The following is a 25,328-nucleotide window of genomic DNA, read 5'->3' as shown; positions in this document are numbered from 1 at the left end:
TATTTCTACAAATTCACCATATTAGGGATTCCAAAATTGGTCTTGCATCATGTACCCAGTTTGATAAATTTTGAAAATGATAAAATTAAAAAATGACAAGTTTAGAAAAAAGGAAAAATTTTGAAATTGGTATTTCATCTGTGTACCCATTGTGATAAATTTCAAAAACGATAAATATAGAATACATGATAAATATCAAAATTCAAGCGGTATTGTTGTTGCAAAAACCAAGGTTTACCAATTGGAAGAAGTGATCAATTTTAAATATCCCGTTCAGTTACAAGAAAATGAAAGAATCTTGGGATAACTTTTCTTCTTTCCTTACCTTGTAACTGAACGGGATCTAACAAATGCTACATGCACAACGGTTGTGCAAAACTCTTTGCACAATTGATCACTACCAGTCCATTCTTGTAATGGACGGTCTAGATTCGTTCAGAAAATAAATAAACTATTCGCGCGAATAGTTTACTAAAAATCTGGACTGTCCAAACACATTTAGGCTGCCAAAATTTGTTACACAACACACACAACGATTGTGTGCGTATCATTTTTGGTTGCCTATAGATCTTTGATAAGCAACTATGAAGTTCAATAGTCTATTGGGATGTTGTGGAAAGAAGGAAAAATAAGAAAGAAGGCTCCGTTAAACTAACTAAAGTAAGTTATTTTTTGAATTAAAGATAATATATTATTAGGGAATGATCTCTCTCGTAAAACGAAAAATAAATATTTAAAAATAAGAATTTTAATGGAACAATATAATTAAGAATGAACATGGGTGGAAAAGTATATAAGAGAACATTACTATTTTTAATAATTTGTTTTTTTTTGGTTAATTTCTGCACTCCTTTTTTCTTAAAACAAATCCAGATCCTATTTTCTTAAAAAACAAATCCAGAGAAGAAATTCTTTTTTCTTTTTAAAATTTTCTCTTCTCATCCTCCCGTTTTCCCATGTCCTAAAACCATAAGCAATTTTGATTGGGGTCAACACGTAGTCAAACACCAGAAAGTCCTATTCCTTCCTGCTCTGATTTTCTCTTGCCTCTCCTTGCAAAACCCTTCTGCAGATTCTCTGGACTGGTTCTCTTCAAACGGTGCGTGTTATATACATATATACGTATATATTTCCTTATTGTATGCTCTTTATGTGTTTGAACATATGTATCAGCTGTTTATGCTTGTTTTTGTTCAGTGCTTGATTTTTATTTCAACTTTGATGTTTGAGTTTTTCAATTTGCAAATGAAATGGTTGTTTTTTTCATTGATGAGGACTTGAGCATTAGTTGATGGAAATCGAGCCCATAGATGTTAGACTTCCACATTACCGATGCTTCATTGTCTAATTTGATTTTTGCGACTCTAAATTTCCTACCTTTTTTTTTTTCCTTTTTTTAATAACCAGGAGCTTGCGCGCTCTTCCACTACTCCCGGGGCCCTGAAGTTAACCACTTACCACCGGGATAGCCTCCAGTCCCCAAGGTTTGAAAGGTCTGGCCTTCATGAGATTTTACCTTGCAACCCCTTGGGGGCAAGCCCTTTGTTATCTCATACCGCTTGGCCAAACCCTTTTGGGTTGCCGAGTACCTTGTTCGGTGTGGCTTGTTACATGGATCGTAAAAGGGAGTTTAGTTTCTGTTTGGCTCCATTCAGTTGGGAAGAATTTGGTTAATGGAAATTATTTCCGAGGAAAGATTAGTCAAGTAAAGGAAAAGGGGAGTTATAGAAGAATCTTGAGAGTGAATGAAGATATAGTGGTTTATGTAATTTAGAGAAGTAATTTAAAATTAAGAATTCTGCTAAATTTTGTATATTTTTCGAGATAGGTTTTGAGGAAAACAAATTTCAGTAGGAAAGTTAAAAGACGTGGGTAGTAATTGATTATGTGACAAAATGCAGGAAAGTTAGGGATTCCAAGGCTTGTGCTCTGTGATTCCTTCTGCCTTTGACTTCTTGGGGTCATGGTTATATGGCATAACTTCCTTGAGTTCCTCAATTTTTTGGAGGCATGGGGGGCCACTATTTAGTGGTTAAACTTTCTAAGCCACTTCGTTCATATGTTGCCAACGGTTAGGTCTGTCTCTAGTTCTTCTGTGCCATACACCCCCATTGATTTGGGGATGTTATTGTCTTGGAAGAGATTCTCATACTTCCCTTTAATTTTCCAGCAATTCAGCTCGACTAGAATGTGGGACCCTTGGACTGTTGTTGGATATTCAATGATTAGCATATCGATGTTATGAGAACGTTATTGAACATCATATAATGCGACAATGGATACGTATGAAATTATTATGGCTTGACTCTTCAAGTAACTTTTTGCTAATGAGGATCCACTCAAGCATGGGGTTTTCACCCTTCTCGGTTGGTTGATACTTCATGATATCGAAGCATTCTTTCTTGCTAAACAATTGTTAAATTAAGAATTGAGTCACCAATTGAAATTTACCTTTTCTCAAATGGTGAATGGGGTAATGGAATCGGATTGTGGATCATAAAGATTGATTATGGCACAGATTCATTTTGCAAGTTTTTTATCATGGGTAGTTCCATTTTCTAAACATAACAAAATAAGTATCTAAGCAATAGGATAATGAAGTAGGCGTTTTGAGGTACCCGAGGTCCAGAATAAGCACTTACTTTGCTAATTTACTGGTTTCTGCATGGATAATCTCCAGACTTTGTGAAAACATGGTTGTGTCACTGAAGCTCTAATATGTAACTACTACGGGACAACCTTCACTAGCTTGGCTACTCATACCTAATGGTGGAAGTACCCACATCAGTTTGCAAATGGCTGAAAGAGATTTTTTTGATTTACTACATCAGAATAAAGGATGAGTGGAACTGAGCTAAACGAAAGTTAAGGTGGACGTGTTGGTAAGACTCAAAAAGATAAAACGGAAAATGGGATTATCTAGGAAATGTAGGGGTTTCTCTCACCAATTGAAGATAAATTGAGTGCAACGTGAGACCTGCTTACTCCGCTGCCAACTCGACTTGGTCCTCGCTTTTCCTTTCGCTTGGACTCTATTCTATTGGAAGAAAGTCTGCTTCTCTCTCCTTTCTTCACTTTCGTTTTCCTCTCTTTCCCCTAGATTTGTCAGTCATGTTGGAAGGAAAGACGGTTCTTCGCACCCTGTTTTGGTCTTGCAGCTATTTAAATAATAATTATACTAGAGAAAGAGTTGGCCTGTCCCTAAGCTATCCAAGGTAGTCAAGGAATAAGTTATATAGATACTTGTTGAGGGGAAAAATGATATCGAATTTTTAAACAGTAGTGAATGTGTATAATTATACCTTTTCTTGAAAAGCAAATAGTGATAAACACTTTTTACCTGTGGTTTGGCCTGATAGACCTAGTTAGGTGGGTATGTGGTAATGTATAGATTTTCTTGAGGTAGTACTTGTTAATAACGACCCTTCATGAAATAATCATGTGACTCATGTCTCTCTCTCTCTCTCTCTCTCTCTCACACACACAGAGACTGAGGAGAGGGCAAGATTTTTGTTCAGATTTTTCTCGCTTTTGTATAAGCATGCAGTCTACATTTTGCTGCATTCATTGTCTGTATGTGCTTGTTTTTCTTTTATTTGCTAATAATCTTCGCTATGCGATCTTGTTGATTAATGCCCAAGCTTGCAATTTAGAAATGGCTCTAACCTTAACCCTTGCGGCTTGGAAATTTAGGGTCGGCCTTTTTGTGCTTTGGATAGCCAAAGAGCTTTCCTTTCAAGTAACCTACGAAGCCGCTGCCGGCTCTGAACTTTCACCTCTTTGCACTCTGATGCAAGACTCGTTGCGATTGCTGGCATATCCATATAGGAACACATTTCTCTATTTCTATTAGAAGCTGAATAGAACCATGACAATATGGCATAAAGAAACTTTATGGGATGGTGAGGCCAATGGCTTGATATGCCTCCTGTGCTGCTCATGATTCTGCTTGTAGTTAATTGGAATCATTTTCTTGCTTACGTAGTTCGGTCTGACCCTGTTAAGTCATCTAGTTGTGGTGCACATTTCAATATGAAATCAAGTTGGATATTAACGTCTACAGCAAAAACTGGGCATATGAATCATCTGATGTTTTCCCATAGTTATACAGGAGAAAGAAAAAAGTGGTGTGAAATGTTTGAATTGTGAGTGGCTAAATTAAATTTTCTTTGTTGGACTGGATCAGGCCAAGGTGAAAACCTCAATAATAAGTACGACAAGAGGCACATTGTTGGTGCCTGGTGGTCCTTCCCCTCTGATGGACGCAAAGGGTTGGTTAGCTCTTCGACACAACCTTCTGGGAAACTGGGATGTCCTCTACTTTGGTTGCACTTCTACCCTGACATTTGGGCTTGCAGAATTCCAAAAATGGTCAAGGCTATTCGTACAGGAGGTTTGAAGCTTTCTATATCTTTTGGCTTGATTTTATATTGTTCTGTTCTCCGAGTTACAACCATTGTTTTCTGGTTTTCTAATTGAAGCAGGAATCAAAACAGAATTTTAAGGTCCTTATTGTACTTGTTACCATCGATCCACTCATGACATTCCTTCACAACTATGTACTTAGCTTCAAGGTTAGTTTTCACTTTTCGTCGAACTTGTGATCTGAGTACCACCATACTATTGGTATATTGACTATAAATGGTTTTCCTATGCTTTTTCATGTGTTCCAGCTACCTTTGGATCTTGGATTGCATTGTTGTACTTGAAAAGAAAAAGATATCAAAATATCTGAATATGTTTTTCTCATTCATATGATTTTCCCTCTGCAAGCCCCTTTACAAAAGCACGATCCAAATACAGCCGCTGAGTTTGACTCACGAATCGGACTAAATGGACCTGCTGGCTGCTATGCAGATGGTGCTGGGATACCAAATGTTCTTTAAGAAGGTTGAAGAGATCGGTTCATATTGCCTCGTTGAATCTTCCCGTAATATGTATGATCCAGTCCTACTTTAATTGTGTTGATGTTGTTTGAAGTCAATCGCAATTACCTTAACCAAAGTATCAAAACAAACAGTTATCTGATGATTGATGATCCAAACACGGAAGTAACGAGATGCTTTGCGGCAGAGTACAATGCTGAGGAGCTGCCGTAAGCACTACTAAAGGAGCTGAAAAATTAAGCTGGAATATAGTAGGTTGACTTGGTGTTATTCTGTCCATTGACTCCGACTGGTAAGCGAGGCATCTGATATTAACTGTCATTTTCTCCCTATGCATTGTTGAATAAGTCTTGTATGAGTCCTTTAATCAGCTGGTATCTACAACGAGAAAAGAAACAACCAAATGAAAACAACAACTAACTATAGCTCTTGGCCCCGACAAAGCACACCTATTACAATCGGAAAAGACCAATTATCAGATCCACCAATCATTGCTGGCAAAACCAGAAAAAAAAAAAATCATTAAAAAAGCGTGACCTGTTATCAAAATGTTATGAACTTGATGATTCCCACCTCTGCCACAGTTGCGATGGGGTTTGTTGTAGTGTTACCATCTTACTTTCTCGATATAGGTACTCATGATCAGAATTTAGAACGCTATTTGGTTTTTTGACGTATCAAGCCTGCTAAGTCAATATATTTCACACTTGAAGTTATAAAACAGCAAGGTGATTCTAAAAAGGATTGTTTCTTTAAAATTGATGTGTCAAATTGTCCAAGTCCTTAAATTCGAAATATAGTTTGAAGGTTATGACTGAATCTGATCGTTGAATTGGGACTTTGCATGCACAAGAATACCTTTTGAAATTCGCGAGGTTAACTATGTGCATTGTAAAAATCAACTGCTGATATGTGTTCATGTTAACAACACTTATGTTTTTCTACAGTTCATCCTTAAATTGTCTCTCAATATTTATCTTCATTGTAGCTGTTATTATTAGTATTTTCGGGTGTGTTTCTTTCTGGAATTTGAGTTGGTGATGGATACAATTTTGTTGGATAATCGTCCATAAAATGTTGTTAACAATTGAATGAAGCAGTTGATCTCTTTTTAGGGGCCACCTATAGGGCTACTGGAATATGTAGGAGACAAAGAACTGATGTATCCAGAATAGCCTGAACAAAATGAAAATTCTGCCCATTTTTTAGTCATTTGTCCTAAATTAAGTGCATCGTCTTTTTATTGTGAGTGTGTGTGAGCTCTTGTTAGCGTTGCATTCTATATTTTTGGATTAAACATTCCTATCGACAGGAGATATTTAAAAATGAAAAAATTACGATCAAATGCTAAATTTTTTTTCTCCAAGGACGCAAACAATTTTTAAAAAAACAGCTTTTGAGTTATTTTTTTTATCTTGTTGAAATTTTTAAAAGTTTGCTCTATACTTTTATTTCTCCGATGAGACAAATGTTCAATTCTAAATATTAGGACAACAAATTAAAACCAAGCATGAAAAGAAGTCAATGTCTTAAAAACTTCGTCCAAGCGCATTAGATAGTAAGTTCGAGGATGTCATTTCTGAAAGAAAGAGAGAGAGAGGAGGTTAGGAGTTAGGACGAAGAAGTCAATGAGTTGGAGGTCAAAGGGGGACAGGCAATCTAGGTGAACTCCTCCTCTTTGTCTTTCTCATTAGTCTATATTTAGTAGTTAAAGAAATTGAATACAATAAATTCTCCAACATCAAATGGGGGAAGGTTATGTGCCTCTCTCTCTCTCTAAAATACTAGAGATCCTCATTCCCTCCTAGACCGTGTTTCTTGGCTACCCACTTCCCACCACACAACCAAAACACCAACAAAATAATAGAATCAAGAAAAAGAGAAGAAAAAAAAATGATCTGAAACCAACTTGCCTTACACTAAAACAACCCCTAAAACATTACACTTTCTTTCTTTTGCAATTTTTCTTTTCTTGTCATTCTCTCATGCCATCTTCACCAAACAGAAGGAGAGAAAGGGAAGAAAAAGAGTTTATTTTTTGTTGGGCAGCCACTTCACGAGGCTTTGATATCTCCTAGGTACATAGCCTCTGGCCCCAATCAATCTTTCTCTCTCTCTTTCTTTTGTTTTATTCTCTTTTCTTTTTCATAACATGGGTCCTCTACATTGTTGCTAAAATGGATTGAACCAAATTTTCTTGCCCATTGCCTTGTCATTTCAACTTCTCTGTCTTTCATTTTCTTGCCCTGGAAGATGCCCTGCATGTTATTTGATTGAAACTCATTCCTCAGATACCATTCTCTCCCACAATCACTGATTCCTTTCCATTTTACAATTTGATTTGAGAATCTAGAAAACCTTCTTACATGAAATGGAAGAATCTCCAGAGAGAAAATCCGGTTGTGGCCTATTAAGTGCAGTTTTCGGTCGCCGTAACATATGGCCAAGGAGAACCACTTCCACAGGATCACTCCACACGGCAAACAATGCCAACAACATCGTCCGTGTCCCGAGCACCCCCATTTCAAAGCGACGACGTGGTGACTCTGACGAGGCCACCTTCCTTGAAACATCCAGCGCCCCGTCGGATTCGTCCCCAAAACAAGTAGACCGGATCATTGCTCGGCCCGGGCCCAACCATCCTAAGGTCCCACCTTCATATCAAAATTATAATCAACATCAACAATACCAACAAAATCAAGGCATGGGGAAAAGTGCTGCACCTCTCCAAGGATATGCCCAAGGGAGGCGGGCACCACAGGGGTCTACCGGAATATCCGGTGAGCTCGAAAGTATGATGACTGATCACCAACGGTCCAAGGAGGCAAATAGTCTGGTCCGCGCTTCGTCGGGCAACGTAATGTTGTTTGGGCATTTAGGTAATTTGAGACAACCGGGAGGTGGTGGTGGCAATTTGACCTCAAACAATGTGCTTGATTACCTACCGAAAACGGCAAGAGAGGACCCGGAGCAGGCCCACATTCCTTCTGTAGTGGGAAATGTGGGGACGAAACCGAACGAGGATTCGGAAAAACAGCCGCCACCAACTTCCTTGTGTAGGGCGCTGTCGACAAGGATGGATCCGGAGCAGTTGAAGATTATGGGGAATGAGGATTACAAGAATGGGAGGTTTGCTGAGGCCTTAGCTTTGTATGATGCAGCTATTTCTATTGATCCAAACAAGGCCTCGTATAGGAGTAACAAGAGTGCGGCATTGACTGCTCTGGGTAGACTTCTTGAGGCTGTTTTTGAATGCAGAGAAGCTATTAGGATGGAACCCTTTTTCCAGAGAGCTCATAATCGTTTGGCAACACTTTACGTCAGGTATGGAATCTTTTACTTGTAGATAATTTTGGTTGATCTCCTTTAAAATTTTCAACTCATTTGTCTATGCACATTATACTTGGGGATAAGGTTTTAAATGTTGGCTGATACATTGCATTCTGTTTACTAACTGCCAAATTTTTTCGCCTCATATTGATACATCCCGATTCCTGATACATGCACATAGTGATATCACTTGTGTATCGACTGGTTGGCTCTGCGTATTTGGCATGAACCAATGTCCACATCTGATACGACTGATTCTCCTGATACTTTTGTGATTGCTGATTTTGAAGTGGATAGCTATATGAACATATTATTCGAATACAGACGCATTTGATTTTTTCTTTTTCTTGGTTTTCAGCCAGAACAACCACAACTACATAAATTTTGACATCATTATCAGCAAATATTTCCACACTTAAAAAATTTCACGTCTGGGCACCCATGTTCTATTATGCATCACTCGATACTCTTGAAACCACTACAACATGATAGGCACTGTTGTTTCAAACCATGACTTGTGCAAATTTACCTCAACTTGCAGATTAGGAGAAGTAGAGAAGGCCATGTATCACTATAAACATGCTGGTGCGGAATCCGACCCTGATGTCTTGACTAAAGCTAAAAATCTTCAGGTTCATTTGAGTAAGTGCACTGAGGCTAAGAAGCAGCGAGATTGGAACACAGTACTGAAAGAAACCAGGCTCGCCATATCGGCTGGTGCTGATTCTGCACCACAGGTTAGCCACGGAGTTAACACACTCTAATGTTGTGTTTTTATCCTGAATTGTGTGCTGAAAATACGAATGGAATAAAATATTTGAACGTAGATTTTTTTGTCACATTTTACAAATTCATTTTAATCTTCTGTTCTAGAATTTAGGATCCAAATACTTAAAATTACATGTCATTTCTAAATTTGGTGCCATAGCTACATTTGACATGAGTTTTTGTTTTTTGGTTGAAATTTGGAAAGATTTTTGCATTGCAAGCTGAGGCCTTGCTGAAGCTCCGTAGGCCCCAAGACGCGGATGAAGCATTGAAAAAGGGACCAAATTTTGACATAGATGAGTGCACTAAATTCTTTGGCCCTATTGGTAGTGCTAGTCTGTTGGTGATCCGGGCTCAAGTTGACATGGCTGCCGGCAGGTTTGTGCATATTAGTATATTACCCAATATGTATACTTACATGTACCCATACTATACATATTTATGAATAGATATGCTGTGATGCTTTTGTTTGCTGTAAAAAAATAGAAGATAATAACACGGACTCCGCACTTGCTAGAAAAGTTTTTCAAAATACTGTTCCGACAGCAGTGTATTAGCTTTGGATATCTTCGATGCTCGATCATGATGAATGCAGTGCCGATAAACTGCACCGTTGACACCGTAATGTTTTCCTAGAAAATCCTCTAGATTGATGTGCACTGCATTCAGTGTGAACGAGACACGATTGTGATGCTGTCCTAATGCATTTTTGAACGTTTTACAGACAATGTTTCTGTACTTTTGTAACATTATTAAAACCATAGGGTATAATAATTGGTGTGTTTTCACCAATATTATCTTATACATATCCACATCTAAAGTGAAACAGCAAAGCAAAATTTTAGCAGAAAACATAAGGTCACTGTAGAATATGTACTTTAATTGTGCTTGTTACACTCATTCTTTATCCCAAAAGCAAAATCATTCTGGAAAAGAAGAGTTAAAATGATGCCAAAATTAGAGTTGGTATAACCTTCGACCTGTACCCACCAATCCAGGCTCAAAATACATGTACTCCTATAATCTACATGTTAGTCGAATGATTTTTTTTATTTCTTTTCCTTAGCGTTCAATGCAATGTTTTCACAGATTGGACAATGCTGTGGAGGCAGCTCAACGGGCAGCTCGGCTTGACTCGAACAACAAGGAAGTGAATATGGTGGCTAGGAGGACACGAGCTGTGGCGATGGCTCGATCAAACGGTAACGAGCTCTTCACTGAGAAAAGATACTCGGAGGCTTGTGTTGCTTATGGTGAGGGGCTCAACCATGACCCATACAATGCGGTCTTGCTGTTGAACCGAGCCACTTGCCGAGCCTACCTTGGGCAGTTGGAGAAATCAATTGAGGACTGCACAGCTGCGCTTAACTTGCGACCATCTTATGCAAAGGCCAAATTAAGAAGAATCGATTGCTATATCAAGGTGACTGATTACAGTAGGTTATGTGCTCCTAGTTTTCTAATTAGCCAAAAAGTCAGGTTCATAGTAAAGATATGATTTACTTTTTTAAAAAAAATACTGAAGATATTGTGATGTGGGTGACATCTAAAATGATGCTTGTCCATTACTTTCGCTTTGGTATACTTTTCGTGATATCTGGTATTGTTTGACTAACTCTCCCATTATAACACAATCCATACTAGGCTAGTAACGGTAGAAGTGGAAACAATAGACTGAGTTTCTGTCTACAAAAATGTCAATGATATTAGTATTTTCTATTGGCAATGCTACATTAATTTGAAGAAGGCTCAACCCCCGGAAATGCACTGCCATTTTCTTGGAAACTGATATACTTGGAAAAGAATTCATTAGCTTTGGGAATGCTGTGGTTGTTACTCTGTGTTATTTACGGATGGAGTCCACATTCTAGCACAATAAATACAGTTTTGGCACATTGCGTTCTGGATACTTTTCGATGAAATTTTTTTTGGGTTTATAGCAGTGCTTGGAAAATTTATGCTGCATAAAAGATGTGTCGAGAATGCTGTTGTGAGCAACACTATTCATTGTGGTCAGGACCCACAATCCACGGGGAAGAAGTGTACAGTGTACACTCATTTTCAGAACTTTTTTTTTTATGCTCCACTTCTCTGAGTCTAATATCTATAGCATTGTTGCTCTTCTGGTGATACTTTTTGGGCGGAATAAAATTTTTGTTGTGTTGTAGTTGGAGAAATGGGAAGCTTGTATACAAGATTATGAGGAGATGATAAGGGAGACACCAGAAGACGAGAAGCTGGTCCAGGGCTTGAAGGATGCACAATTGCAGCTCAAGAAACAGCGATGTGAAGATGTTAGTGATGTGAAGGTTGGTGGCACTCATGATGTGGTCTCCATATCGAGCAACGAGCATTTCAGAGACCGAGTAACATCGCCTGGTAATTGAAGGCATTCTGTTTGATATCCTTTGATTTCGGAAAATGTGACACTTTGTTTAGTTCAGCAGGAAATGTTTTTCGAAAATAATTCGTGAAGTTTCTGGTGTTTTATGTGTCAGCCGTCCAGAAATTGAAGTCCTGGAAAATTAATTCAATGGGTCAATGGAAAATGAGTTAGTTAGTGTGCAAAGCATTTCCTTTTTTGGAACATGGAAAACGTTTTCTTGATCACCACTAGTACCACATCACCACCACTGCTATCATCACCACTCAAAACCACCACCGTTGTCACCGCCACCATCATAGATACCTTAGTCACCGGCACCTTCCTTTCCAAGGTTGGAAGTATACACCATATATATATTTTTTCATCTTTGTTGATCAGCAAAGAAGAATTCATTAACACCAATACCAAGAAAGATGCAATGAGATCAACAAGGAACAAAAACGAAGTCAAAGTTGGCACAGTATTAACATAAACCCAGGACCTTAACCAACATAACGCAAGGACCAAACAAGAAAATTCACCAAACTATGCAACCGAGCTCTGCATCGAGGCCCATGAAACACCCAAATCTATCAGCTTCAACCACAATATTCCATCCAAGACCTCCATCATTCAAGAGAGCTTATGGTTTTTGGCAAGTTTTATTCTATGATTCTGTACGCCTAATGAAATCGTCAACCCCCATATATTTGATGCTGTTCAATGGAATAACCCACAAACCAGTTCTGGTAGTAACTAAATTCATCAAATTCTCCAAGTCCGCCCTCATTATTAAACACCACCTCAAATAATCGCATAAAATTTGCTACCCAAATAATCTTTCCAGCCTTCTTAAATGATTTTAAAAGTATGTGATTCAGCTTACTTTTCTGTACTTTTCATAATAATGGTTCTTTAAGCAGAAATGTCCTTAAAAATGACTATTTCTGTTATTAATTGCTAGAGTTGGAGATGTATTTTAGATTAACATTGTTAATTTTATTATTTGGCAGGTGTAATTGTTGTCTTATTTTGTAACAAGCCTGGGGACAATGGGACATTACAGTTTTTGGAGCAACTTCGAAAGAAATACCCCTCAGCTAACTTCTACAAGGTTCTAATTATTCTCATCATTATTGTTAGTGTTTCGGTCAATTTTGGTTGTTTAAAGCATTCGCGTTGTAGCATTCAATTCCTGATACTCTTTTCGATACTTTACAACTGATGCATGATGTGTTCCAATATTGCCATTTAAAACAACGATGAACACCCTTGTGATTTGGTTACATTAGCATCAATTCTGGCTAAACTCAATAAGCTTTTTCAGGTGGAGGTTGAGGAGCACCCTTCCATAGCCAAATCTGAGGGTGTTAGCTCATTGCCGGCTTTCAAAATATTCAAGAACGGTTCAAGAGTGAAAGAAATTCCAGGTGACAATCACGAATTGTTGGAGAGCTCTGTAAAATACTATACCACATGATTCAGGTGGATATGGAAAGCAGTTTTGATATCAAGTCTCCTATCCAGAGTGTCAAATCAATGTGCCAGAGATGACACAAAGGGGGCTGAAAATCTTGTTTTTATGTCATACAGTACGACCCCAGAATTTTCACCGGTTAGTATCCGGAACGTAGAACCTTTGGACTAGATTCTATCTAGGTTCGACAATGAATCCAAAATCTACCGCATGCATCTCACTTCTGTGTAGTTTTGTTGATTAAAATTCCGAGTACGTATCATTCGTGTTGCACTGTGAAGGAAAGTAAAGTCGAAAGGAAATAGGGTTCGTTCGTGTTTGCTGGCACAGGTCTTTTTTAGCATGAAAGAGTGCAGGACTGAATCGAAGCAATCGAATGGATTTAAGAGGGATGAGCGATAGACGTGTGTGTGTGAATGTAACCTAGTTTTTTACGTATGTAATTGATTCATTTGTGGATTGGATCCATTGTTACTCTCTCCACACATCTCTCTCTCTCTCTCTCTCTCTCTCTCTCTCTCTCTCTCCACGCATAAGATTAGACTGGTATCATGTGGTTGGTATGCCATTGTGTAAAGATAGTTGGACTAGGTAGTAATTTTTCACACCAAGTTGGAGTTGGACTACCTAATCGACAGTATCGGTGGTTTATGGTTATAATATACTGCTTGGAAATCAAGTTGTTCCATAAAGGGTATCAAGACAAAAAAAGAAAAAAGAAAAAAGAAAAAAAGAGAGCAATTTATGAACATTAAAGGGTATCAAGACAAAAAAAAGAAGAAGGTATCAAGACATGTGGACATTTCTTAACAAATAAAAGTCTGACTAATTGGCTCATTAAAAATTCGGAAATGTTGCGTAGGGCCCACCACAATCTATGTTGTGTCTGTGCTGTGCCATACTGATTCATGTGTTTGTGCACGTTCGGCATTGTGAAGCTAAAAAATACTTATTAAAAAATTGCCATCACTTTTTTTTTTAAATTGAAAAAAGAAATGCCAAATAATTACAATTAAGATTAACACATTTAATTCAAAAAATAAAACATTTTATGGATAATTAAACTTCGTAATATAATTAATGAAATTATAAATATGAAATGCATCACTATAGTTTGAATGCATCCCAACAATGTTGACACTTACTCAACTATCAATCATTTGCATTCTTAAAATAAAAAAATAATGCAATTGCCAAGTGGCATAAATTATTATTTTTTGAATGTTTCTTACTAGTATTTTTTTGTGGAAAATTAAAAAATTCATGTTAATATTGTGTTCTTATACGTGCCTGTACTGTGTATCGTGCCGTGGGGCCCACGTTATCAATTTTTGCTAAGATAAGGAGAGTGGATGAACAAATTGAGCCGCTTGTGAGTATTTCGAGGCTCAACGAGGTAAAGACTCATTCGAGCACATTTCTTTACATTAAAAAATGAGTTTGGATAAATTTTTTGGCTTGTTTCGCAAAAAACCTAGCCAAAGCTCAAGGTAGCCAAAGTTTGGTTCGAGTAGGCTTGTAAATACAGAACAAGTGTATTTAAGAATTTACCAAAAAATACTGAAAGAAATCAGGAGCACACTTGAAACAGTAAAGAGGGCCTGAGTTAGAACCATACACTTATCACATAGAGGAAAATAAGAAAATCAAACTCAACCACATACCACTCTGGAAAATTAAATTATTGGGACACAAATATTCGAACACATTTTCCGAGCCGTTCATTTTGTGAGGAATCGAGATCCACAGGCATCAGAGGATCCAAAACAAATCCGTATCCAGATATTTGTACCCGCACTATTCAACAGAGACAAGACCCCCACCACGACCGTCGATAATGCGAACACGATCACCATCACGAGCCTTAGCACCGTCGGATCCACAGGAATCCCTAACAGCAGTAAGCTCATACGGCGAGGTATCAGTAGCCAACCACTGCTCCACCGTGAAAAGCTGCTGGGCACAGTCCACATGGGCCCCGGTGGAGGTAATTTCCACGTAGTTACAGTACCAGCCGTGGTTTGGGCCGGACCCGTCGGACGTGAGGTTCATCGCGCAAACCGGCCCGGTTAGACACGGACCTTTCCCGCTAAAGATGTCCAGGTTGCCCCTCTCGAAGTAGTTGTAGGTCGGGCCCATTAGCCCGCCCCACGATACTATGTTCGAGATCCGGATCCCCCATCCGTGGATGTCGTAAAGGGTCAGGCCTATGGTCGAGTCCGTCCCTCCTTTTATGATCGACCCGGTTCTAATGTACGCCGTGTACACACAATCATCCTGCATTTGTCACACATTACAAGGATTGTTAATTAACACATGTATATGTACTAGACGTTTCATGTCCGAATCTGATATGAAATCTGGGATGTAAAAGTAGAAACATGAGAGAGAGAGAGAGACATTTGGAGTGACAATTTTTTGGTTCCTTCTTTGCACTGTTTTTTAGGTAATTAAAGGGCTAGTTTGAGGAAAAAAGTGAAAGCCAGCATCACATCCTAATAGATGATATGCCTTTGATCGGATGGAGGAGAAGATCAATCAATTGATGAGCGTAAATTGACCCAAACATCCTGTCGAACAAAAAGAGAGAGGGAGTAAATGTAGGAGGGGGAGGAGAGCTTACGGATCTGGCGATGGAGGCGAAGGAGAAGAGGATGAGGAACCAGAGACCGTTGACAGCTCCCATAGCCTTTGGTTTTCGATCTTCAAACTGTTTCTCTCTCTATATATCAGTGAGTATACCCGATTTATGTATGTGGAGGCTTCTGTGTCCCGAGCTCTATTTGCTTTCGTCTTATATATAGACTCCAATTTATTAGGTGATGACATGAAATGAAGGAGAAATTTCTCAGTGCCGAGCGGGTATATTTTATGTGGTGTCCATTCGACACTCCCGAGTCGTTCGATGAATTTTTGGACGGTTCAGATTGAAACATTCTCTTTCCTCTCACCCCTTCTCTTTCTCTCTCTTTTTTCTCTTCAAATTTGAGTCGTCCAAAATCGAAATGAACGGCCTGAATACACCGAGCGGACACCACGTGACACCCTCTCGGCCCTGAAAAAATTCTCGAAATGAAGAGCCATTTGCTATCAAAATACTATTATGAAAAAGCTAAAGGGACCGACGATGTACATAACGATAAGGTACCAATGGGCATAATGAGTGGGCATATGCGAAATTAGTTCAATTTGATTTGAGTAGGTGCTCGATTCAATCTTTAATTTTTTTTTATTCAGATTTCAGGATCCTGTAATCTGAATGAAACAATGAAAGATTAGATCGAACATCTACACACATTGAATTAAGCTGATTTTCATGGGTCCGCTCAATTTTTTTTAATTATTAAATGATTGGGATCATCTGTGTGGACCCGCATGCCCATCGGTATCCTCACTGTCGGTACCTACAACAGGGTTCATATTTCTAGGTGTATTTCTGTATTTGTTTGTTTATATCCTTCGTGGCCCCAATCTAATGCAGATAAAGGCGGAATTGTTATGGAGTAGTATTTCACAAAGGATCAATACCAAATCAAGAAGTCTAGCTTTTCAAATATGAATTCAAGAAGCTCACAAATTCAGAGTTTTTAAAGTGTGAGCAACTATATTTTCTTATATACGAATAAAATAAAAATTACAAATCCTTAACCGATCAATTTCTCGGTGAATATCATTGATGACAACTTTCACTTATGTAGGGAAAGACTTTTTGCTCCCTAAAATCTGAATCAACTGCTACGAGTCCCCTTCTACAGTAAGCAAAATCATTCCTAACATTGGAGTCAGCGGAGGATTTGTCTGATCGTTAAGTTCGGGATACAGATCTAATGAAGGCACACGCATGCAAACTGATCCGGACATCTGGTTATTTTAAAAAAATGTTCGGAAGTTACAAGATTGCCCTTACCTCAAAAACGTGTGTCACGAGATGTACGAGTGAAGGTAGGCCAGCGATGCAATTGATAAAAGTGCAGTTTTCTTTGGTGCAATTATTAAGATTTATGGCTTTTGTTTCCATCTTCTTTATTTACTGGGGGCCAGGAAAGGTCGGGGATCTCTGGACTTTCAGGGCAAATATATATATATTTTTTGGCTGGTCACTGCATATCCAATGGTTGCAAAAATTGGTTCCAAGGGTACTAAGATCCCGTTCCAGAACCGGAATAAGAACTTATTTTTTGTCTAATAATAAGGTGTGTTCCACAAAAGGGTGAATAAGTACTTATTTTTAAAAAAGGTAATTTCAAGCTCAAAAATTATGTGTTTACGCAAATAATTTTTCTATCACTATGGATCTTGTTAGATAGATCTCATTGAGATCTTTAATACGGTGCAAAAAAAATTGAAAATTTATTTTTCATTTAAATTATTTTTGAGTTTGAAAATTTGAAAATAAGCTGCTTATTTGGATTTTGTGAAACAAAGCTCCAAAATAAGTACTTATAAAATAAGAAGGTTTCTGGAATGGGCTCTAAAGCACATGGGTGGGGCCGGTGAGTCTAAGATTCTCCGCTCCGGTTCTTAATTTTCATTTTGCGTTTCGTTCTGATTCTTTGTTCTTGTCAATTTTAATAGCGTGCGATATTTCAAAAGTTTTTTCATGCCTCTCTCACGCTGACGATAATGATTATGTGAGGCTGGCAGATACTAATTATATGACGTATGTCTACACTACTGCTCTCAGGTTCTATTTTGGGGGGATTATTCATTTGAAAGTGGCATTTGTATGGGTTTTTGTTTTGTTTTGTTTTAGGAATGGAGTCATCTCGAATAATATCAAGTGGATAAGGCTTAAATGTCCAACCATTTTGGGTGGCAAGTAGCATTTGTAGTTGAAACCACTATTATTCATTTTAGCACAAAGATAGTAATTAGAACCCACGTACAGAATATTGTTTTTTTTTAATCAACAAAAATAAATTTTATTAAAAAGAGGGGAAAAGGGGAAGGAGATCCAACAAAAAGCAGGACGATACATCTCTAGGACAAAGCCCGGAATATCCAAAGGTCTACAAGGATCCAAAACAGATAAGCGATAAAACCCAACCCTATACCCAAAATATACGATGAAAGCCCGAAACAATATTGTTAAAATAACAAATAAAGTAAGAAAGCGTAGAGTAATAGGCGTTGTTTTGGGTCTTAGGCGTTGTTTAGGGTGGTGTTTGGGTCTTAGACATCGGGAGTCTATTTGGGATTGAAGGTGCTCTATCATTGTTGGCTTCTTGCCAACTTTTGGTTTGTTTTCCCCTCCCTTTGAGTCCTTCTCGGCATATGATTGCTTGAGTTTGTTATTTCTCTATGTGGGTTTTTCTTTTTCTCCGGCTTGATGCTGGTTAAGGTTTTTTTAATCTTTGTAATTTGTTTTCAAAAATTAATAAATTTTTTTGCTTTTCAAAAAAAAAAAAGAAAAAAAAAGAAAGCGTAGAGTAATAAGAATATTGCCCTTACCTCAGAATTAAACGTTTGTCACGAGTGAAGGTAGGCCAGCGATGCAATTGATAAAAGTGTAGTTTTCTTTGGTGCAATTATTAAGATTTATGGCTTTTGTTTCCATCTTCTTTATTTTTACTCGGGGCCAGGAAAGTCGGGGATCTCTGGACTTTCAGGGCATTTTTTAGTTTTTATTTTTTATTTCGCTGGTCAGGGCATATTCCAATGGTTGCAAAAAAAGGTTCCAAGGGCGCATGGGTGGGGTGAGTCTACACATTGGTCACATAATATTTTGTGAAGGTTCTCCGCTCCGCTCCAGTTCTTAATTTTCATTTTGCGTTTCGCTCTTATTCCTTGCTCTTGTCAATTTTAATAGCATGCGATATTTCAAAAGTTTTTTCACACTGATGGATAATGATTATGTGAGGCTAACAGATACTATTTATGTGACGTATGTTTGCACTACCTCTCTCAGGTTCTATTTTGGGGGGCTTATTCATTTGAAAGTAGCAATTGTAGGGTTTTTTTTAGAAATGGAATCATCGATCTCAAATGATATCAAGTGGATAAGGCTTAAAAGTCCACCCATTTTGGGTGGCAAGTAGCATTTGTAGTTGAAACCATCATTTTAGCACAAACATAATTAATTAGAACTCACAGAATATTGTTAAAATAACAAGTAAAAGTAAGAAAGCGTGGAGTAATAAGAATAAGAAAGATTTAACCTGTGAAAATAACAGGCATACTAATTACGGGTACTACTGTCTAAAGGTTACTATTTCTCCCTTGTGAAGGTCAAACTGTAGTGTATTAATTTCAAAATTCAACCAATGCGCTCACAAGCTTTAATTTTCTAGTGTTCACAAAATCACTAAAAGATTTGAATGAATCACGAATCGAGTTGTTCAACCATCATAGCAAATAAATGTAGAACTCTCTAACATGTACTCCGTTCCAAATTTCCTGTCCAATTTCAATATTCTGGACTAATCAAAAAATTCTTACATTATTAAACGTATAATTAATGTTTTTTTTTTTTTTATGAAATATGAAACTTACTTAGTAGATCTTAATGATTTCTATAAACCAAAATGTTCAAAATTATAAAAAAGGTATATATAGTTTGAAAAACATAAGTAATTTACAAATGACAATGCATGTCAAAAAATGGACAAAGTTTGGGATTGAGGGAGCATATCACTTGAATGCATTTCTTCTTTCCATCTATCTCCGTATTATCCACTTTCACCCTAGTAGAAAAATACCCTGATACAGGGATAATTAAATTTTATTTTTTGGTTTTATTCAAAGAAATTTGAGTTTATATCACAATTTTTTACTTTTTTGATTTTTTTGATTTCTTTCGTTGAGAAGAACCACTGATTAACAAAAAGCCAAAAAGCCGGCTTTTTGGTTTTATCTTGGACTAGCGGATGTCCATGCCTAAAAGCACGTCCAAACGAAATACAGTCTCAACTTAAATAAGTTGTTTGCTTTATCTGTCCAATATAACCTACTCACTATCTACCTCACTTTAAAAAACTCATGCAAAGATAGAAAGAAGAAATAAAAAAAATATAATAATTTACAGATTAATTATCAACCATCTTGAAATAATATTAACTTAAAATGGAAAAAACTAAAATGTAATAAATTGAAAAGGAAACTGTATATATTACTTCAACAGTAGGTCAAAGTCAATGCTGTGAATATCGTTTCGTACCAGCCAGTATCGATCGATACGCCCCGAATTTGTGACATTCCGGTACCATAAGCCTTCAATACTGTCCCAGTCTAAATACCGGGCTTACCGGCTAATCCGGACGATCTCGGCCGAGATGGGCTTCCCGGAGATTTTGTCTGGTATTTTGCAAACAGAACCCAAAAGAAGATCCAAGCCACCGTCTATATACCAAACACATATCGGCCGATCAGAACCTTAGAGAACGAGAGAGAAGATTGATCAGAGAGAAGAGAGGAATTGTTTCTCCGGCAACCCTGTCGTCGTTTCTCCGGCTACTCTGTCGTCGTTTCTTTTTCTTCTTCCCCTCTACTTTTTCGGGTACAGAGAAATGGATATAGTACTGTATATATGTATATGGAGAGGTGCTATTCACACAGACAAAGGGGCACAGATCATGCACAGATCTTGATGTGGGGCCCACTATGGGTCCCATACAAATGATCCGAGTCGTTCATTAAATTTGAAACATTTTTTCAAGGGTCCCCACAAAAAATCAGATCAATCCGATACCTATAAATACTTGATCTAATCATCTAACTTTTCATTCAACTTTGAACTGAATGAAAACTTATATGATTAGATCGAGTACTTAAAGATATCGAATCAAAATGATTTTTCATGGGAGCCTTTGAAAAAATGTTTTAAATCTAATGAACGGCTAGAATTTTTTGTGTGAAACCCGTAGTGGACCCTACATTGAGATCTGTGCACAATCTGTGCACGCTTTGTTTGTGTCAACAGACTTACGCATGTATATGTACAACGGAGAGAGATAGCGCTCTTGAGGAGAGTATTTTGACTCTCGATGCTCCCACTTTCACAGCTGTCTTTCTTTATGGCAGAACAAATCATAGCCCTTGACATTTTCATAGCTGTATGGAAAACAAATTTGTTAATATAATTACAGTATATATGTAGGGAAATGATTTTACCATACTATTTTTTGATAATGCCACACCCTGTAATTATATTTTTGTACCAAAAAATGCACTACTCTATATGTAATTGAAAGCTATATTGATTATTAAAAGAATAAAAGTAAATGTTTTAAGTGATTTTTTTAAAATTCCAATACTCTACTAGGACTTAACGACTTAAAGTAACGGGAAAAACAAGGTTATAACTATATGTACATAGTATTTTTTATTTTTAACGATAAATTCGAAACGGTACCCGATAATATACCGGTACCAGTACGTACCGTTCCAGTGATAAATCCGGTACCATGTCCGAAATGGTATTCAGAACCTTGGTCAAAGTATAACTTAAGAAAACATTTTCTTGATCGGACTATAATCTTAACTTAAAGGCAATCAACAGCTGTAGAGATGCTCATATTTGTATATGTAGACAAAAATTGCTTGGTTTTAAAATATAGATTTCAAAAAATATTTGGATAAAAGCCATAATATTTTACTTTTCTGATTCGTCTTACGATGAGATGAATAATCTACAAAAGTAAGGCGCAAAACTAATAAACTTGTTCAAAAAAATCCCAATTTTTTTGAATAAGAACAAAAAAAAAAAAAAAAACCCAAATTTTTTCCATAACATAGACCGAGCTAGCCAGACTGCTACTAGCTATAACTTCGTGTTGACGAAAAAGGAACTAAAATTAGACCCCCTGAATTATTGGCCTGCCACAAGAACCCTCCCGAACAAATATACACCTGACTTTACAATACTAGATACATGTTGTAGTGTCATTTATATGACACTTATTTTACCCGAAAACGGTTGCAATGTAACCTCTTCTCTCTCTTCTCTCTCTCTCTCTCTCTCTCTCTCTATGCCACCTCCTATTCTCATGCAAGTTAACCCTCAAAATCTCTGCAATATAACTTTGCCAACCTCCTCCCCTCTACGACCACCGCTCCCCATCTTGCAATGGAGGGGCGGGTCCCACCTGCCGCGGCAGAATCCACCGACGACCCTCCTCCTCCACCGCCACAACCACTTTCGTCCGATGACACGAAAGAAACCTACATAGTCCAGATCCCAAGGGACCAGATCTATCGCGTTCCACCGCCTGCGCATGCCAAGATCGTGGAGAGTTACCGCAACCCTAGTCGCCAAAGAGATGGTTGTGGAGGCAAATGTGGCCTATGGATTGTCGTCGCCCTCGTTTCCCTTGCCGCCATTGTGGGGATTGGCGTAGCGATCGTTCACATGTTTTTTACTAGCCCTAAAACGCCTGAATTCTCCGTCACCAAAGTCCTTGTCAAGAACCCACCAACGTCGCTTGCCAAACACACGCACCCTACGTATGAGATCTCTCTGCAAGCCGGTAATCCAAACGAAAGAATGGGCATTTCTTACGAAGATGGCGGAAAAGCCTCACTTTCGTTCAAGAAGAAAAAGATCGGTGGGGGAGAATATCCGTCGTTATCCCAAGACGCAAAGGATTCAACGACTGTTCGGATACACCTAGCTGGCTCAAACGGGGCATTGCCTAGCGAGATTGAGAAGAGCATGAAGGACACGAAATCGAAAACACCGGTGTCTCTGTCTCTAACGATCGATGTCCCTGTAAAGCTGAAGAGCTTCATACCAAAGAGCCAAGAATTGACAGTCACTTGTGATTTTAAGGTGAGCACATTGGCTTCAGGCGCGATGATTTTATCCCAAAAATGTGATGCAAAGTTCTAACCCTAAAATGTGGGAGAGGTGAAATTGTTGTTGCTTTGTCATGGCCATGCAAATTTTCCGTTCACTTTTGGATTTCAAGCCTATCATTTTGAATTCGTGATGCTTTTCGTTTAACGTGCTTTTCTTTTAAGTCTTCTAAGGCAGGTTTGCCACAACGAGATAGACTTATACGTTGTATTTATTTCACCAGAAGATCTAGTTGAGAAACCTTATGAAGAGAAACACTACATTTAGACGTGGTTTTTTTTTTTTCTTCACAAGATTGAGAAGATTATATTGGTAACAGCCCAGTGGCATTTACATAACGAAATTTATAGAAGTGGTTAGTAATTTGTTTGTTATTCTTTTTACTCGTTCCTTCTTTTTTACTTTTTTTCTTAAAAAATGTTTTGGTATATTGGTTTTCAAGTTTTGGCTTACGTTGCGATCGATAATGGTCGGCGTTATTAGTGTTTCTCAGTTAAAAGGACATGTTGTTACTGTTCATATAAATATATACAAGTTATTCTACCAAAAATGTTGTTTGTATGAAAGCATGGTTTTTGTTAGTTTTCTTGTTATTTCTTGGGAGAATGCTAAATCTCATTCCCTTTGTTCAATGGAATCTGCCATCAAATAAATTGAAAGATAATTTATTATCTTCTATCTCCTCCATTTAAATATTATTATGCTTTTCACTTAGAAATTGTTTTACTACAATTGGCTCAACAATTTACTTCCTCCGGCCCAAGAATTTTGTCTAGTCTGCAGAACGAGGACCTAAAACTAATACATTCTCTTCAAGAAAATATTCAAACTTTTTTCATAAATTAAAAGAACTCGTTGATATCTAGTGAATATATAGTTGAAATTTTTTTTGGATTGTTCTTGCAAAAATTGCATCATTTTAAGTTCTCGTGGATCAGACAAATAATTTGGGATAGAGGTAGTATCACTTTCATTACTTTGTTCAATAAGAGGGCCCATCCAAGTAAATTTTCTATTTAGTCTACATTCACTTTTCTATCCTACAAAAGATTTTCCATTTTTCTATTTTGCTTTACAATATCTATTTCCTTTCCTATTATTTACTCTCTCCGTCCCAATTTAATAATCACATTTCAAGAATCTATCGAAATAGGTCTAGCTTTACATCCAAATACTACAACTGAAAAATGACAAATGCCAGATGATCATATTAAAAAAAGTGGGAAAAGAAAGATCTTACATACCAAATTATGAAACTTGATAGTGGCTCCAATGAGCATCATGAGTCAAGATCATAATCTAGAGTCAAACTACCTGGAAAACAATCCGAGTAAACGCGAAAATTAGAACTTGGAATAAACACACAAATCATGATAAACAATAAATGGATCATAAGGAATCAATTCCCTCCCTCTGTCTGAATCTTTCAAAGACCTAAAACATACCTTTTCAGATCCCAGCTAGGTCTGAACCGTGAGCAATCAGAGAGGGAAGAGGGCCATGAGGGGTTTGATTTTCATGGTGGTGTTAATCATTTTGGGGTTTGATTGCCATGAGCGAATCCTGTATTGGAGAGAGAGCATGATCCGAGAGGCAAATATCAGTCGGAAATGAGTTGAGGTGAGGGCCAATGACCTGGTGGTGGTCGGAGTTACCAATGATAGAGGAGGATGGAGTGCAATGTTGGGGGTTAGGGTTTAGAGGAGAAGAATGACTTCCCATGAGCACTTCCCCTCTTCCCTCACGATGCTCTTGCTCATTAATTCTCCACCATGGTTGATAGCTAGGGTTTTGAACGCGATTTGGAATGTTTGTATGAGAGAGAGAGAGAGAGAGAGAGAGAGAGAGAGAATGTATGTGTGTGTGTGTGTGTGTGTGTGTGTTTGAAATATGAAATAAACGTGATGGGAAAAACGATCTACAGTAAAGGAAACATAGCAATTGTGTAATTTAGTTGAAGACAATGGACACCTCACTAAAATTGGAAGAATGCATCTCAACCATTAGATCAAATAAATCTCAGTCATTACAACAACTTATCTTTTTGGCGGCCCTACACCATTGTATTTTGTATTATAGATATTGTTTGTTCTATCTAGTCCAAAAATCAAAATCCCAAACGGCCATTGCTAGTGCTTGACCAATTTCTAGATTTAAAATAATGGGTTGCCTAAGCGTGGGGCTGAGACCAATGTAGCACAATATCCGGTAAGACCGGAGTCGAATCCACTAAGGATGGTGAAGTGTGTGCTGTGGAATCTCGGGTTGTAGTATTAAAATTGAGTGTTGCTATATGTACCGACCACGGGGAGGGAAAACGTACCGACGGCCGCCGGCGGGCCGTCTCCGGCCACCGGACGGCCGATCCGAGCCGTTCAAAAATTCTAAAAAATAAAACCGAGGGGGTCAACGCGGGAATCAAGGGCATCCGAGGTGTTTAGGGTGCTTGATCAAAGCACCCTTTTTTCGTGTATATATGTGTGTGTACATATATACACGAAAAAAGGGTGCTTTGATCAAGCACCCTAAACACCTCGGATGCCCTTGATTCCCGCGTTGACCCCCTCGGTTTTATTTTTTAGAATTTTTGAACGGCTCGGATCGGCCGTCCGGTGGCCGGAGACGGCCCGCCGGCGGCCGTCGGTACGTTTTCTCTCCCCCAATGGTCGGTACTCATAGATTTTTCGATTAAAATTAGCTCTTAGGTAG

General features: G+C 38.0%; 3 protein-coding genes across 6 annotated transcripts; 2 read left to right on the top strand and 1 right to left on the bottom strand.

Annotated features, from left to right (window-relative positions):
* The first annotated feature begins 4,255 nt into the window (after nucleotides 1-4,255).
* On the top strand, nucleotides 4,256-13,305 carry LOC131302455 (inactive TPR repeat-containing thioredoxin TTL3). 4 transcript variants are annotated; one of them, XM_058329118.1, is made up of 11 exons: nucleotides 4,256-4,393; nucleotides 4,485-4,574; nucleotides 4,858-4,937; nucleotides 5,074-5,178; nucleotides 7,240-8,210; nucleotides 8,758-8,953; nucleotides 9,190-9,362; nucleotides 10,074-10,407; nucleotides 11,153-11,363; nucleotides 12,363-12,463; nucleotides 12,677-13,305. In XM_058329118.1, exons 5-11 carry the CDS (start codon nucleotides 7,258-7,260, stop codon nucleotides 12,827-12,829), a joined length of 2,121 nt encoding a protein of 706 aa, XP_058185101.1. In that variant the 5' UTR covers nucleotides 4,256-4,393; nucleotides 4,485-4,574; nucleotides 4,858-4,937; nucleotides 5,074-5,178; nucleotides 7,240-7,257; the 3' UTR covers nucleotides 12,830-13,305. The 4 variants fall into 4 exon arrangements, with proteins under 4 accessions (XP_058185101.1, XP_058185099.1, XP_058185100.1 ...); XM_058329116.1 differs by having other exon boundaries at nucleotides 5,021-5,178; XM_058329117.1 differs by having other exon boundaries at nucleotides 4,265-4,393; nucleotides 4,482-4,574; nucleotides 5,021-5,178.
* A 1,037-nt stretch (nucleotides 13,306-14,342) lies between these two features.
* LOC131302454 (PLAT domain-containing protein 3) lies at nucleotides 14,343-15,662 on the bottom strand. The gene is made up of 2 exons (XM_058329115.1): nucleotides 15,450-15,662; nucleotides 14,343-15,103 (listed from the first exon to the last, which is right to left on the bottom strand). Exons 1-2 carry the CDS (start codon nucleotides 15,510-15,512, stop codon nucleotides 14,624-14,626), a joined length of 543 nt encoding a protein of 180 aa, XP_058185098.1. The 5' UTR covers nucleotides 15,513-15,662; the 3' UTR covers nucleotides 14,343-14,623.
* A 6,035-nt stretch (nucleotides 15,663-21,697) lies between these two features.
* Nucleotides 21,698-22,894, top strand: LOC131302453 (NDR1/HIN1-like protein 13). The gene has a single exon (XM_058329114.1). It carries the CDS (start codon nucleotides 21,891-21,893, stop codon nucleotides 22,650-22,652), a length of 762 nt encoding a protein of 253 aa, XP_058185097.1. The 5' UTR covers nucleotides 21,698-21,890; the 3' UTR covers nucleotides 22,653-22,894.
* Nucleotides 22,895-25,328: the final 2,434 nt, after the last annotated feature.

The sequence above is a fragment of the Rhododendron vialii genome, chromosome 10a (genome assembly GCF_030253575.1).
Source record: "Rhododendron vialii isolate Sample 1 chromosome 10a, ASM3025357v1".
In the NCBI taxonomy this organism is placed as follows: Eukaryota; Viridiplantae; Streptophyta; class Magnoliopsida; order Ericales; family Ericaceae; genus Rhododendron; species Rhododendron vialii.
Note: the sequence above shows the minus strand (reverse complement) of the source record. Positions and strands in the feature narration are given on the sequence as shown.